The following is a 12,896-nucleotide window of genomic DNA, read 5'->3' on the forward strand; positions in this document are numbered from 1 at the left end:
CTGCTTTCTAAGTGCAATTGGGGCCAGCGTGCTAGAGAGAGCACAGGGGACACATTGAATTATACACAGCAGCCAGTCACAAACTATCTATACTTCTCACAAGTCAAAAACTTCTGATGAATGATATTTTAAATGCGAGGGTTTGGCTTATTCGAACTAGAGCGATCAAATTAACGGAAATTTGCGAGACAAGTTTTCCTTCTTGGAAAATTTTTGCTTGACCAAAAAGGCATAGGCCCAGGTTTCGAGTCTCGCTCTGGTACACCCAGTTTTAATCTGCCAGGAAATTTCGCAACAGGACACACTCCGATGCCGAGAGAAAAATAACTTCTGGAAATATCTCCCCGGCTGTGGTTAAGACATATCTTCGCAATATCCTTTTTGTAATGCTAGTCCCGTAAGTTTCGCAAGAGAACTTTTGTGAAGTTTGGAAAGTAGGAGATGAGGTAGTGACGTCAGTAAAGCTGTGAGGAGAGCTCGTGAGTCGTGCTTGCGTTGATCAGTTGGTAGAACACTTGTATGCAAAAGGCCAAGGTGCAGGTTCGTGTCTCACGATGACACATCATTTTCATATGGCAGGAAGTTTCAAGCAGTTATTTGAGATACCGAACATTTATTCAGTACAGCGAGATATTGATAATAAATCAGCTGAAAGTAATTAAATGTGTACAAAAATATAATTTACTTGCAGTGTTCATAAATATTGTCTTTAAGCTTGTATGTTATACGTTTGTGTTCTTAGTAGATGTTATGACGCGAGTAGGTAGCCTCTACGTCCCAGGGAGTTCAATGTTACGTGTTCTTTGCTAATGATAAATTGGTGGAAAGTTTCCAAAGGGATCTGTCGGCGTAGGAATCTGGACAGCCAAGCAAAAGATTGACAGAAGTGTTCTTTAAATAAATATAATTTATTCAACTTGTGCTAAAGATCTGCTACAGTGTTGACAACTTGTGGGGGGCGTGGCTACCTATAAGCAGCGGCCCGGCACGGGCGTACTTCTATGTATACTGAATGTTTGCCGGTAGAGCAAACTCGGTGTAACGTTCGGGACCAACTAGCACCTGAAAGTAAGCTTGAACTATAGCAATGGTGCCCACATGGCCGTCTCTTACAACAGCGTCGTGGTGATCTTCATTGGTCGGCGGCCTGGAGGTTCTTCATTGGTGGTGGTGTCCGAAGTGCCGCTAGCGGCGCCCACAGCAAACGTTGAGGCGTCGGCTTCGACAGTATCGATAAGTTGCGGTACAACAGTATGGCAGGTATCTTTTTACATCTCAGCCGTACTTAGCCAATATATTCTTGCATCATAGTACTTTGTTAAACTGTTACACTCTCTCCATGTCCGTTTGTAACAGTCCCTAGACTCTTCACAATCACATTCATCTTCATGTACACGTTTTATCAAAACTTGTATGCACACAACATTCCTCCAATCACATCTGCATAATTGTTTTTGTTATCTACAAAGTTTTTCATAATTTCCTTAAAAGAGAACCTAGCTGCCTTTTCCTTGCTGCTCATATTCCTTATGAATTGTTCGTCACTTACAGGGATGCAAATTTGAGGTGCATTGAAGAGCCTTGTTTTGATCTTCTCGAACGACGAGGCAAGAATAGCGGAGACTATGGTTGCAGACAATTTCCGTTGAAATTCAATATCCCTGTCTAACTGCCGCATCAAGTAATCCATTGTATATATCAGGGGAAATTTTATCCTACTGCGGTTAACAACAAGAGAATTAACAATAATTGCCGTCTATGCCTCCAGAGTTTTACGGATGGGTCACTCCTCCTGTATTCAGTACTTCTGTTGATCTCCGATTGGATGAACTGATGGTGACGTGTCTCCCTTGTTAACGTAGGAAATTGATCTTTTCATAAACACACAAATGATAGAGTTTTGCTACTAATATTTTAGCAAGGTAGGTTTAGGCATCTCTTTTATGTTATTATGCATTATATAAATTAAATATAGCGTTTTCTGCTCCCTAAATGCAGCGCATGAGTATGTCATGTTGTGTTTAGTATGACGGAAGATCTAACTAACCTGCTTAAAAAAAGTTTTGCTTAAGTTTTGCATGACTTGTTTACACTCTTCCTGTTTTTTTAGGCCAGGAACATATTTCACCTGCTCGTATTGTGTAACAACGCATCGCTTTACCTGACGTCACGGATGTGTGACCTCCGACTGTAGATCTGGTACAGCAGCTTGCCTTCTGTAATTTTTTGGTGGTGTTCCATACAAATTTAGGCAAACGCCTATCTACGACTAAGAAAATGCAATAAACAAAAAATTAAAATGCGATGACACACAGAACGTGAGTATTTGTGAAACAGACATGGCAATCGATGTAAGTCATTAAAGAAACACAAAGATGATTTTTGTTAGATTTTTATTAAACTAAAAATCAATAAATTAAGTTTAAAACTTCGGTAAACGTAATAATAGGCAGTACTTTGGCACTACGGAAAAATGTTGGTTCAACAACTGGCAGTTTGCGGCATTTAGTTTCCGAAGAGACATCGCGCGCAGGTGAGCGGCGAATACCCAGACGCGACGCAGCGGCCGTGCTCGGCTACCACCTGTGTGAGAGGCGGACGCCCGCCGAGTACTTTGGCTTGCCGGCCGCCGGCCCGCGGTACACCCTCTGCCAGGAGCCGTCGGCGTCCACGCGGGTCCTGCCGTCGCCGCTCTTCCACACGTTGCCCTGGCCCTGCACCCCCACCACGGTGCCCACGCCCTTCTCCCTGTGTACGTCCACGTCCACTCCGCCACGGTCCTCCTGGAACGAAATGACGTGCCGGTAAGCAGGTACATCAGCTTCTCCTATTTCCAAAAATGAGCTGCAGCATCTGATCCGAAACGGTGACATATTTCTTGTATATCTTATTCGAATATATCATTGACAACAGTAAGGCATATCAATGAACACAAAATAAATCAAAATTAATGAAATGACCATTTTTAATTTTTTTTTATCTGTATCAACATCTCCATTTTTATTTTGGGTGTGCTTAAAGAACTTATAAACTAATAGTTGTGTGTGTTTCCATGTGCCTTTAAGGCGGCCAGCGGAAGACAGATCAGTCAATAGGATCGCAAACAAGTCAACTTCTGGAATATCGCGCCACTTGGACAACATCCGTAGCAAAAACACAACCTAAGCTGCCAGCTCGGCTAACGGATCACAATCTCCATAGATTCTAGACAAGTATGTCATACATTATAGCCTACACAAAGTCAAATCACATGATAAATTAAGATACGAAATAACCACTATATTAAAGGACCGCTGTGGAGCACTCGCGAACCGACATATTGGAGAAAAATACACGAACCACGTCTACAACCAAAGCAAATTAGCAATAACCTCGTAGACAGCATGTATGTCACTTATGATGTCATAATTCGAAGAATACATAGATGGATAGCGTTCTTTAGTAGAATCGACTTTCCTCGAACAGTCACGCTTGAAACAATGTTTGCTAAACACGTTTGTTTGGGGAGACGCCGCCAGTGGGTCCCGTTTGTGTACTGCATGTAGAATACGGGAAGGGACCGGCAACTCTTACAGCACTGGATACAGGCGCTGCTCCCTACAATCTTGAAGACGTGTCGTGGGGCACGTCCAGCGAATTAACAATATGGCAACGGACGCCAGTTTATTGCAGGCATACGAAACGTATTTACGGCTAGACCATAAGTTCGCCAGCATCGAACGGATGAAACTCAGCTTCCTCTGTTTACTCACTTGGCTCAGAGCACTGTAGGCAGCCGACTACAAGTTGTTGCCGTATTTCCTTCGGTTCAAAAAAAGCATTCGATTCAGTGTAGAACTGTCGCTCACACTGCGAAATACGAGCTTGAACAACACTGGAGAAAGATGGATATACTTTACTTCGTAAAGACATCGTACCCAATGGAACCCAGTACTGTGGTGCGACATTGTCAGAAGCAAAAGTAGCATCTTGTGTGTTTGAAAGTTGTCGTCTGCTATGCACAGTAGAAATATACGAGACGGCGTCTGCAGCTGTCAGAGGCTATACGGTGACAGAGTGGTAAAATCGTTGCATAATTGGTACGTAATACAGGAATGACTAGCGCCTTGTGTAAGGAAAATTTACTTACAGCATAAATAAATTGTAATAATAATGCGCGTAAATAGACGAAAAGATGTCTGTCTCATTCAACTACACGGTCGACGATCAGACATTCGAATGAGTCACAAACATCAAGTACCCTCGAGTACGTGCCCCGCGCGATTTACCTTGAAATGACTGGAGAATAAAGCTGCGAGAAGGTACCTTTCATAATGACATTTATTGGACGAAACAGAAGGTCACTTACAAATCGCGTTCGTCGACTTGGGGCTACTATCAGATTGAAGCTGCTCAGTTTTGTGTATTCGACGCAAGATCTTTATATAAAAACTCATTAAATTCCAATAAGAGATGCCATGCATTACGCATCATGGAGTGCCATACTTTTAGGAGCTTCAGATTCAAAATGTACCACGTTCTGCAACATACACCTTGCATAATGACCACGAGGGTGAAATTTGATAAATTATATGTAGGAACACTGACACACGCACTGTCCCTACAGTACAAGCAAATATAGTAGGAAAGAGGGGAAGCGGAGAGTGCGAGTGATGTGCACTAGAGACCCTCAACCAAAGACGTGAACAACGGCTTAGGGAAATTTAAATGCAAATGAGGATTTAAACTAAAAACGCGAAAAAGCTCCGTCTTGCATTTATGCATATCAATAAATTTCATTTTCCTGCTACAGACTACAACCGGTTACTGGACGGATTAAGAGTTGTGGCTACCAGAAAAAGGAAGTGTACGAAGAGTAAGGCACTCACCTTGTCCTTGGGTGAAGGGAACGCGCAGCTGAGCGCTATGGCACTCAGTACGACGAGGAGCACCGCTGCCTTCATACTGGTTCAATCTGGAACGGAAACACTTACGGTTAGGATAGGACTACTTTAGCAGGTGAACGAACACTGACCAAAATATATCCAAGGATGATCACTTTTACTTAAAGCTTAACGTGTATATATGTTTACGAATCCACTCGCTCTTTGCGTCACATATAAATATCCGCCTTTCAAAGGAATGTGTATCCAATAGAACAATACACTATATGCTATATCCGGTAACCCTACGTAACGTGGAATTGACTACTAGACATCACGAAAGACGCACCCGCCAGTGTTAAATTAGGTGGGGAGTACCGTATTGCGTTGTCACTAGAGACGCAGGAACAGCAGTTATGGCAGCTGGTGCTGACCGTGGTTAGCGCGTTGCGTCGAAACTCAGACTAAGAAGGATATGAACACATTTTACAGCATTGTGTGCTGAGTACATAAAAGAATAGTTCGAAGAGAAAGGTTGTTTGTATCAGTTTAAGGATGCATATCCCGTCTAAAAGCATTATTTATGAGGAAAAAGTTTGTAGGCAACAACATACCTGAAGTGGACTGGCTTGCCCAGAATACCAACCTGAACTCATTGAGGTTGAGTTTGAACGCTGATTTCGCTCCAGATCGCAGCGTCCAACATCACTTTCTGCTCTCTGGTTTCGACTTTTGAGTAACAATGAACTGCCATTCCTCCACAGACATTCAAACACTTAACTGAAACTTTCCCCAGAAGAGTACAAGCCTTCTGAAAGATGAGGGGTGGATAAATCCCCCATTAAAACTACTAATAGGTGTCTGGATACTTTCGGTCATATAGCGTGTATTTGATCGCGTGTCACTCCTTGCTCTGCGCTCGTAGGTAGCACACCGCGCCTCGTACGCTGCCACCGCGGCGGCCGGGGGTTACAGCACCAAGTTACGACACCTGAAGATGGGCCTATAAGAGCCCGAAACCGATCGTGTGATAATAAAAGAACCTTACAATTGTAGCAGTATTTACAGCCTCTGGTATAATTCTCAGTTGTGGATGTTCCTCCAACAGGATTGTTCGTAAAAATTTACAAGTGTATGCGTTAGGTGGAGAGCACTGTCCAAGTGAATAAAATAACAGCGAGCAGCACAAGGAAAGGAAACCATGCGAACTCGACAAAAACTCTGTGTTCTGTACAGCGTAGCTCACTGAAATCATGAACAGTATGCCGCGTAATAATTATAGACTTTTTCTTCTTTTTGTTATATTTGGCAATCATATACATGAAGTTTCCTCCTTTAATACTAGTTTACTGGACTGTCGATTGTACATCCACGGCCCAAATGGAGGAAGATGTTGCTGTTATTAGAGACCACTGCACTCGCTATTCGACAGCTTGATTTGTAAACTTGCTGACAGATTTCAATTGTGTGTCGGACTGGGGCTAAAATATCGGGTCTCGTCTTTCGTGGGAAATGCTGTTGGCAATTAAGCTATTCAGGCGTAACTCACGAGTCCCCTTCAACGTATCAGTTCTTTCAACACAACTGTGTTGCGTTGCACAGACTGAATGCACCCAACAGAGCGAACGATTCCTACCTGGTTTATGTCAATCATCGTTCTAATGGACCGATTCAGCGGAACAATAGCGTGATTTCTCGGTTGACAATTCACATCTTCGCTGTATTTGTGCTAGTGCATCGTTCTGAATGACTCAATTAATGACTTACGTTAACATCGCTTTCCACGCAAATGACAACTAAGAACATTGTCGTTAACTTTACCAGCGTCAGCACTGTGTACGCGCAATGAAGTGGGCACACTACTTTATTCCGAATTTCGGTTAAGAATAAACAAAGCAAAGACTATGCTGGAAACACAAAAACAGCTGCTTGCTAAAGAAAGAATTTCGGAAATACATGGTCGAGGAAGTGAAGTCATTCTCTTGTCTAGCCATACTAATACATCCGAAACGGCGGAAGAACGCACTTTCAACAAATTGCACGCGACATTTACAGGAATTCCGGAAGGTTTTATGAAACACTTTGATTGGGAGCACTGACGGAAGTACAATCTGGCCCCAATCGGCCACCGGAGAAACTGAAACTCTAAGCATCCGGTATCTGTCGCTACAGACGAATGTTAAGGGTGAGTCTAATAAGAGTATTAAGGTATGCACGGAAAACTCTATATCAAGAAGATAGTCAGTGAGAGACTCTGAAGGCAATCAGGAATAGGCAACTTTAAGGTTGTGTAATACATTATTCAGTTCGTAGTCGATGCAGTCAGATGAAACGGTTAGCGCAGCCTAAATAGACGGTCGGGAGTATCAAACTAGCGATAAAGTTATTTGTTGACTTAAATTTAATAAAACAGGTACTTCTAATAAATCGGGTCCTGTTCTTTACACAATCAGATTTTTATGTATAAAACAGTTTGAAGGTCTGATTACGCTACAAATGAGTTAGATGGTTGATTTGGGGAAGGAGACCAGACAGCGTGGTCATCGGTCTCATCGGATTAGGGAAGGATGGGGAAGGAAGTCGGCCGTGCCCTTTCAGAGGAACCATCCTGGCATTTGCCTGGATTGATTTAGGGAAATCACGGAAAACCTAAATCAGGATGGCCGGACGCGGGATTGAACCGTCGTCCTTCCGAATGCGAGTCCAGTACAAATGAGTTAATGTGTTAAATTTTGATGTTAAGCGTGTAAGCGAGAAAAAGTTCAAGAAGTCCCTAAGTCCGCTGGTTATCAAACACTGGATGAATATATTCTGGATAATCTGCACGCTGTTAGTTGCACTGGCTCACGATATGTATACTCTTCCTAATTGTACTACTGCCTTAAAGCTATGAAATAATTTTAAATTTTCAAATTCGATTAATACGAGTAACTGTATAAAATGATGAAAACAGATTTTTTGTTGTCTCTGGAAACCGTTACACATGCATCCTACTACTAGGACGATGCCTCGGGTTAGCCGTTTGGTAGTATAGATAGTGAGGATCTGCGTGTTCACAACGTCTAGTGCTGTCTGAACTTACTGGAGCTCCTGGTGCTGCTGCTACTGTGTGCGCCGGGGCCGCTGCCTTGGCTGTACTGATGTTCGGTGCTGCGCCTGCTGCCGTTTATACAGGACGGCGGTTGCGCGTACTTCCCGCCGGTTCATCCCCGGCCAATACCTCGGCGGCACCGCTGCTCTCGCAGAGCAGCCGTGGCCCCGGGCTACGTCACCGCTGCTCGTGACGTCAGCGTCTTCCAGCAGATGCTGCGTTTCCCCCGGCACGCTGGCCGGGTCTGATTCAAAAGAACGGCCTTGGCCCTCCGAAACAGTGGTGACAACTACGTGGGGGAGGGGGATTACTGTCTTAATAACAATGCTAGTTTCCGGGACTGTACAACATCATAAAGTCCAAGGCCCACATAGTTACTCCGAGAATGGCTCGTACAAGGAAGATGATGGTTTTGTAGATGAGTTTTATAGCTCTCGTTGCCGTCACTTTACTTCCAGTATTCTGACTTCTGAGCAAAACGTTGCTTGCATTGGCGCATCACATCTGAACAAAAATTGGCAGAACATGTTCCGGATTAGTTGTAAATATACAGGGTGGTCCGCTGATAGTGACCGGGCCAAATATCTCACGAAATCAGCGTTAAACGAAAAAGCTACAAAGAACGAAACTTGTCTAGCTTGAATGGGGAAACCAGATGGGGCTATGGTTGGCCCACTAGATGGCGCTGCCATAGGTCAAACGGATATCAACTGCGTTTTTTTAAAAACAGAAACCCCCATTTTTATTACATATTCGTGTAGTACTTAAAGAAATATGAATGTTTTAGTTGGACCACTTTTTTCATTTTGTGATATATGGCGCTGTAGTAGTCACAAACATATGGTTCACAATTTTAGACGAACAGTTGGTAACAGGTAGGTTTCTTAAATTAAAATACAGAACGTAGGTACGTTTGAACCTTTTATTTCGGTTGTTACAATGTGATACATGTACCTTTGTGAACTTATCATTTCTGACAACGCATGCTGTTACAGTGTGATTACCTGTAAATACCACATTAATGCAATGAATGCTCAAAATGATGTCCGTCAACCTCCATGCATTTAGCAATACGTGTAGCGACATTCCTCTCAACAGCGAGTAGTTCGCCTTCTGTAATGTTTGCACAAGCATTGACAATGCGCTGACGTATGTTGTCAGGCGTTTTTGGTAGATCACGATAGCAAATATCCTTCGACTTTCCCTACAGAAAGAAATCCGGGGACGTCAGATTAGGTGAATGTGCGGGCCATGATATGGTGCTTCGACGACCAATCTTCCTGTCATGAAATATGCTATTCAATACCGCTCCAACCGCACCCAAGCTATGTGCCGGACATCCATCATGTTGGAAGTACATCGCCATTCTGTCATCCAGTGAAACATCTTGCAGTAACATCGGTAGAACATTACGTAGGAAATCAGCATACATTTAGACTGCCATCGATAAAATGGGGGCCAATTTTCCTTCATCCCATTACGCCGCACCATACATTAACTCGCCATGGGAGCTGATGTTCCGCTTGTCGCACCCATCGTGGATTTTCCGTTGCCCAATAGTGCTTATTATGTCGGTTTACGATACCGCAGTTGGTGAATGGCGCTTCGTTGCTAAATAGAGTTCGTGCAAAAAATCTGTCATCACCCCGCAATTTCCCTTGTGCCCAGTGGCAGAACTGTACACGACGTTCAAAGTCGTCGCCATGCAATTCCTGGTGCATAGAAATATGGCACGGGCGCAATCGATGTTGATGTAGCATTCTCAACAGCGACGTTTTTGAGATTCCCGATTCTCGCTCAATTTGTCTGTTACTGATGTGCGAATTAGCCGCGACAGCAGCTAAAACACACAATATTGCCAACGCATTTGTTGCAGGTCGTGGTTGACGTTTCACATGTGGCTGAACACTTCCTGTTTACTTAAATAACGTAACTATCCGGCCAACGGTCCATACACTTGGATGATGTCGTTCAGGATACTGAGCAGCATACATAGCACACGCCCGTTGGGCATTTTGATCACAATAGCCACACATCAACACGATGTCGACCTTCTCCGCAATTGGTAAACGGTCCATTTTAACACGGGTAATGTATCACGAAGCAAATACCGTCCGCACTGGCGGAATGTTACGTGATACCACGTACTTGTACGTTTGTGACTATTACAGCGCCATCTGTCACAAAGCGAAAAAAGTGGTCCAACTAAAACATTCATATTTCTTTACGTACTACACGAATATGTAATTAAAAATGGGGGTTCCCATTTAAATAAAACGCAGTTGATATCCGTTTGACCTATGTCAGCGCCATCTAGCGGGCGAACCATAGAGCCATCTGGTTTGCCCCTTCAAGCTAGACGAGTTCCTTTGTTTGTAGTTTTTTCGTTTGATGCTTATTTTGTGAGATATTTGGCCCGGTCACTTTCAATGGACCACCCTGTATAAAAAGTATAATTTTAATTTTATGCGCAGTGGATTTTATGGGAAACTTTATGACTGCAGTAGTGAATGTGTGTGAAATCTTATGGGACTTAACTGCTAAGGTCATCAGTCCCTATGCTTATACACTACTTAATCTAAATCATCCTAAGGACAAACACACACACCCGTGCCCAAGGGAGGACTCGAACCTCCGCCGAGATCAGCCGCACAGTCCCCGACTGCAGCGCCCTAGACCGCTCGGCTAATCCCGCACGTGCAGTAGCGAAAATTATTAATGAATCGTCTATTTACACTAAATTTCTTTTTATCATTGCTGTTTTCTAGCAGCGATGCTTATTGTCTAGTATTCATACTTCCTAAGTAATATACTGTATTTTATTGTTTTAATAGTGAATCTAAGCCGACAAAACAATTTTAGCGCACCGATGTTAAGTTCCATAGTGCTCAGAGCCCTTTGAACCATTTGAACACGGCTTTAAATCCAAAGCATAATATTTGATGCAGTCTCAAGTTCAATATTGCCACCTTAAACTACACTACTTGTGATGAACGAACCTCTTGTATTCAGTTTTGGCGCTCGAAACGAGAAACGGCACAAATAAGTCATTTTTAAAGTGACGCGCTGAGGTTTCATCTTTTGTGGACCTTGCTGAATGCTTTTACTGTACACCCATAAGCAGCACGCCGCCCAGCCGGCCGGAGTGGCCGAGCGGTTAAAGGCGCTACAGTCTGGAACCGCACGACCGCTACGGTCGCAGGTTCGAATCCTGCCTCGGGCATGGATGTGTGTGATGTCCTTAGGTTAGTTAGGTTTAAGTAGTTCTAAGTTCTAGGGGACTTATGACCACAGCAGTTGAGTCCCATAGTGCTCAGAGCCATTTGAACCATTTAGCACGCCGCCAACGCCCTCTCGACAGCATGTATTTAGACCGCCGCCGCTGACCGGAAGGTTTCACTCAATCATGCAGTTTGGCGTCTATCAGTTTATTCGCAGAGCGGGTTTAGTTCGTCACAGGTTACGACAGTACATAGCGACTAGGTTACCTCAAACAGAACTGTACTTGACTAGCATTGAGAAACTTAAGTTGTAACAGCAAGATTACCAATATTGATATACATCAGTCTGCAGGAGGACAATTACTGATGAGCTTGTACCACAAAATATGGACTCTATTCAAGTTAAGTAAATGTTTCCAGTTCATGGAAATAAAGAACTGTGTTAATCCACGCGTCCTTTTGTGTTGTAGAAACACACGTACTCTCCCTTGTTCCTTGCGGAAGAATACTCTACAGTTCCTCTTGTAAGTAGGCTATTTTCTAAGTAAGTAGGCTATTTAGGTTTTTATGTTGGTAACGTCACGTAGCACTCTGTATGAAAATCAATGGCTGTGCTGTGTGCAGTCTGTGGCTAGTTAGCATTGTTGGAATATTCGCTATTGTAGTGTTGGGCAGTTGGATGTGAACAGTGCGTAGCGTTGCGCAGTTGTAGGTGAGCCGCCAACAGTGGTGGATGTGGGGAGAGAGATGGCAGAGTTTTGAAAGCGGACGATCTGGACGTGTGTCCGTCAGAAAAACGAAATTTGTAAGATTGTGTCCTGTCATTTCGGAATCCTGAGACGAGCTGTTGCCGACCGATCGATCGATAACGCTTCTCTGTTCACTATTTGTTTCACTGTCTACACCATTATTTGCCGCCCGCTCCATTTCCCTATGCACAATTACCAAATTACCACTTTGAATGTCTGTTAATTCATTACACGGTGGTGCTGATAAGCTACGCTCGTCGTCACTATCATTTCTCAATTTACTTTGGAGCCTAGTGTTACGTTTTACACACGCCATAATTATCACGTATTTGACACGATAACAAGAAAAGCACAATTTGAAGAGCAAAAATAAGAAAACACATTAACATAGCACTGAAAATAATATCTAGTTAATTGCAAGCGCAGCTGCGAAATACTTGGTGTAAATCTACATGCATGCCACAACTGTTTTACTGTGCAACAATGAAAAATTACAACTACAAAGGAAATTCTCTCGAGAATTACGCTCTAGCAATAAACAATAGCTACACTAATTACACAAAGTACAAGAAAACATCAGAAGATTCCAGTGAGGTGTCCTCGGCTAAGGGTCGACATATGAAACCTCGCCTTCGAAAAAATAATGAATTACTGTGCTCGTAAACCCCTTACGTTATTTGATTTTCAAACAGCTGAGCAAAACTGAACGTACTCAGACATTTGTCTCTTTACTTATTCTGATCATCACTCAACTGACACACAATATTCTTAGAGCAACGCAATCTGACTTTCAATAATCCCTACAAAAGAATGGCGGCGACTAACAATAACCTATACCTGTCATGAATCACTTACCTCACAAAAATCTTCGTTACTCGAACTACTGCAATAGAGCGAGGTCCAATACTGCCAGCTAAATAAAGCACTGAAGGCACTAACTACTGATAGGCATAGTTAGTAAATGAAAGATTTT

The 12,896-nt window shown here is 43.2% G+C and overlaps 1 protein-coding gene across 1 annotated transcript; it reads right to left on the reverse strand.

Annotated features, from left to right (window-relative positions):
• Positions 1-2,376: 2,376 nt before the first annotated feature.
• On the reverse strand, positions 2,377-8,017 carry LOC126457393 (uncharacterized). Its single transcript, XM_050093653.1, has 3 exons — positions 7,945-8,017; positions 4,869-4,954; positions 2,377-2,783 (listed from the first exon to the last, which is right to left on the reverse strand). Exons 2-3 carry the CDS (start codon positions 4,941-4,943, stop codon positions 2,577-2,579), a joined length of 282 nt encoding a protein of 93 aa, XP_049949610.1. The 5' UTR covers positions 4,944-4,954; positions 7,945-8,017; the 3' UTR covers positions 2,377-2,576.
• Positions 8,018-12,896: the final 4,879 nt, after the last annotated feature.

Source organism: Schistocerca serialis, chromosome 2 (assembly GCF_023864345.2).
Source record: "Schistocerca serialis cubense isolate TAMUIC-IGC-003099 chromosome 2, iqSchSeri2.2, whole genome shotgun sequence".
Classification (NCBI taxonomy): domain Eukaryota; kingdom Metazoa; phylum Arthropoda; class Insecta; order Orthoptera; family Acrididae; genus Schistocerca; species Schistocerca serialis.

Coding starts and splice junctions, on each gene's coding strand:
- LOC126457393 (XM_050093653.1), bottom strand. CDS start 4,943: ATGAAGGCAGCGGTGCTCCTCGTCGTACTGAGTGCCATAGCGCTCAGC. Junction 2,784..4,868: donor TCCCTTCACCCAAGGACAAG/GTGAGTGCCTTA, acceptor ATTTCGTTCCAG/GAGGACCGTGGCGGAGTGGA.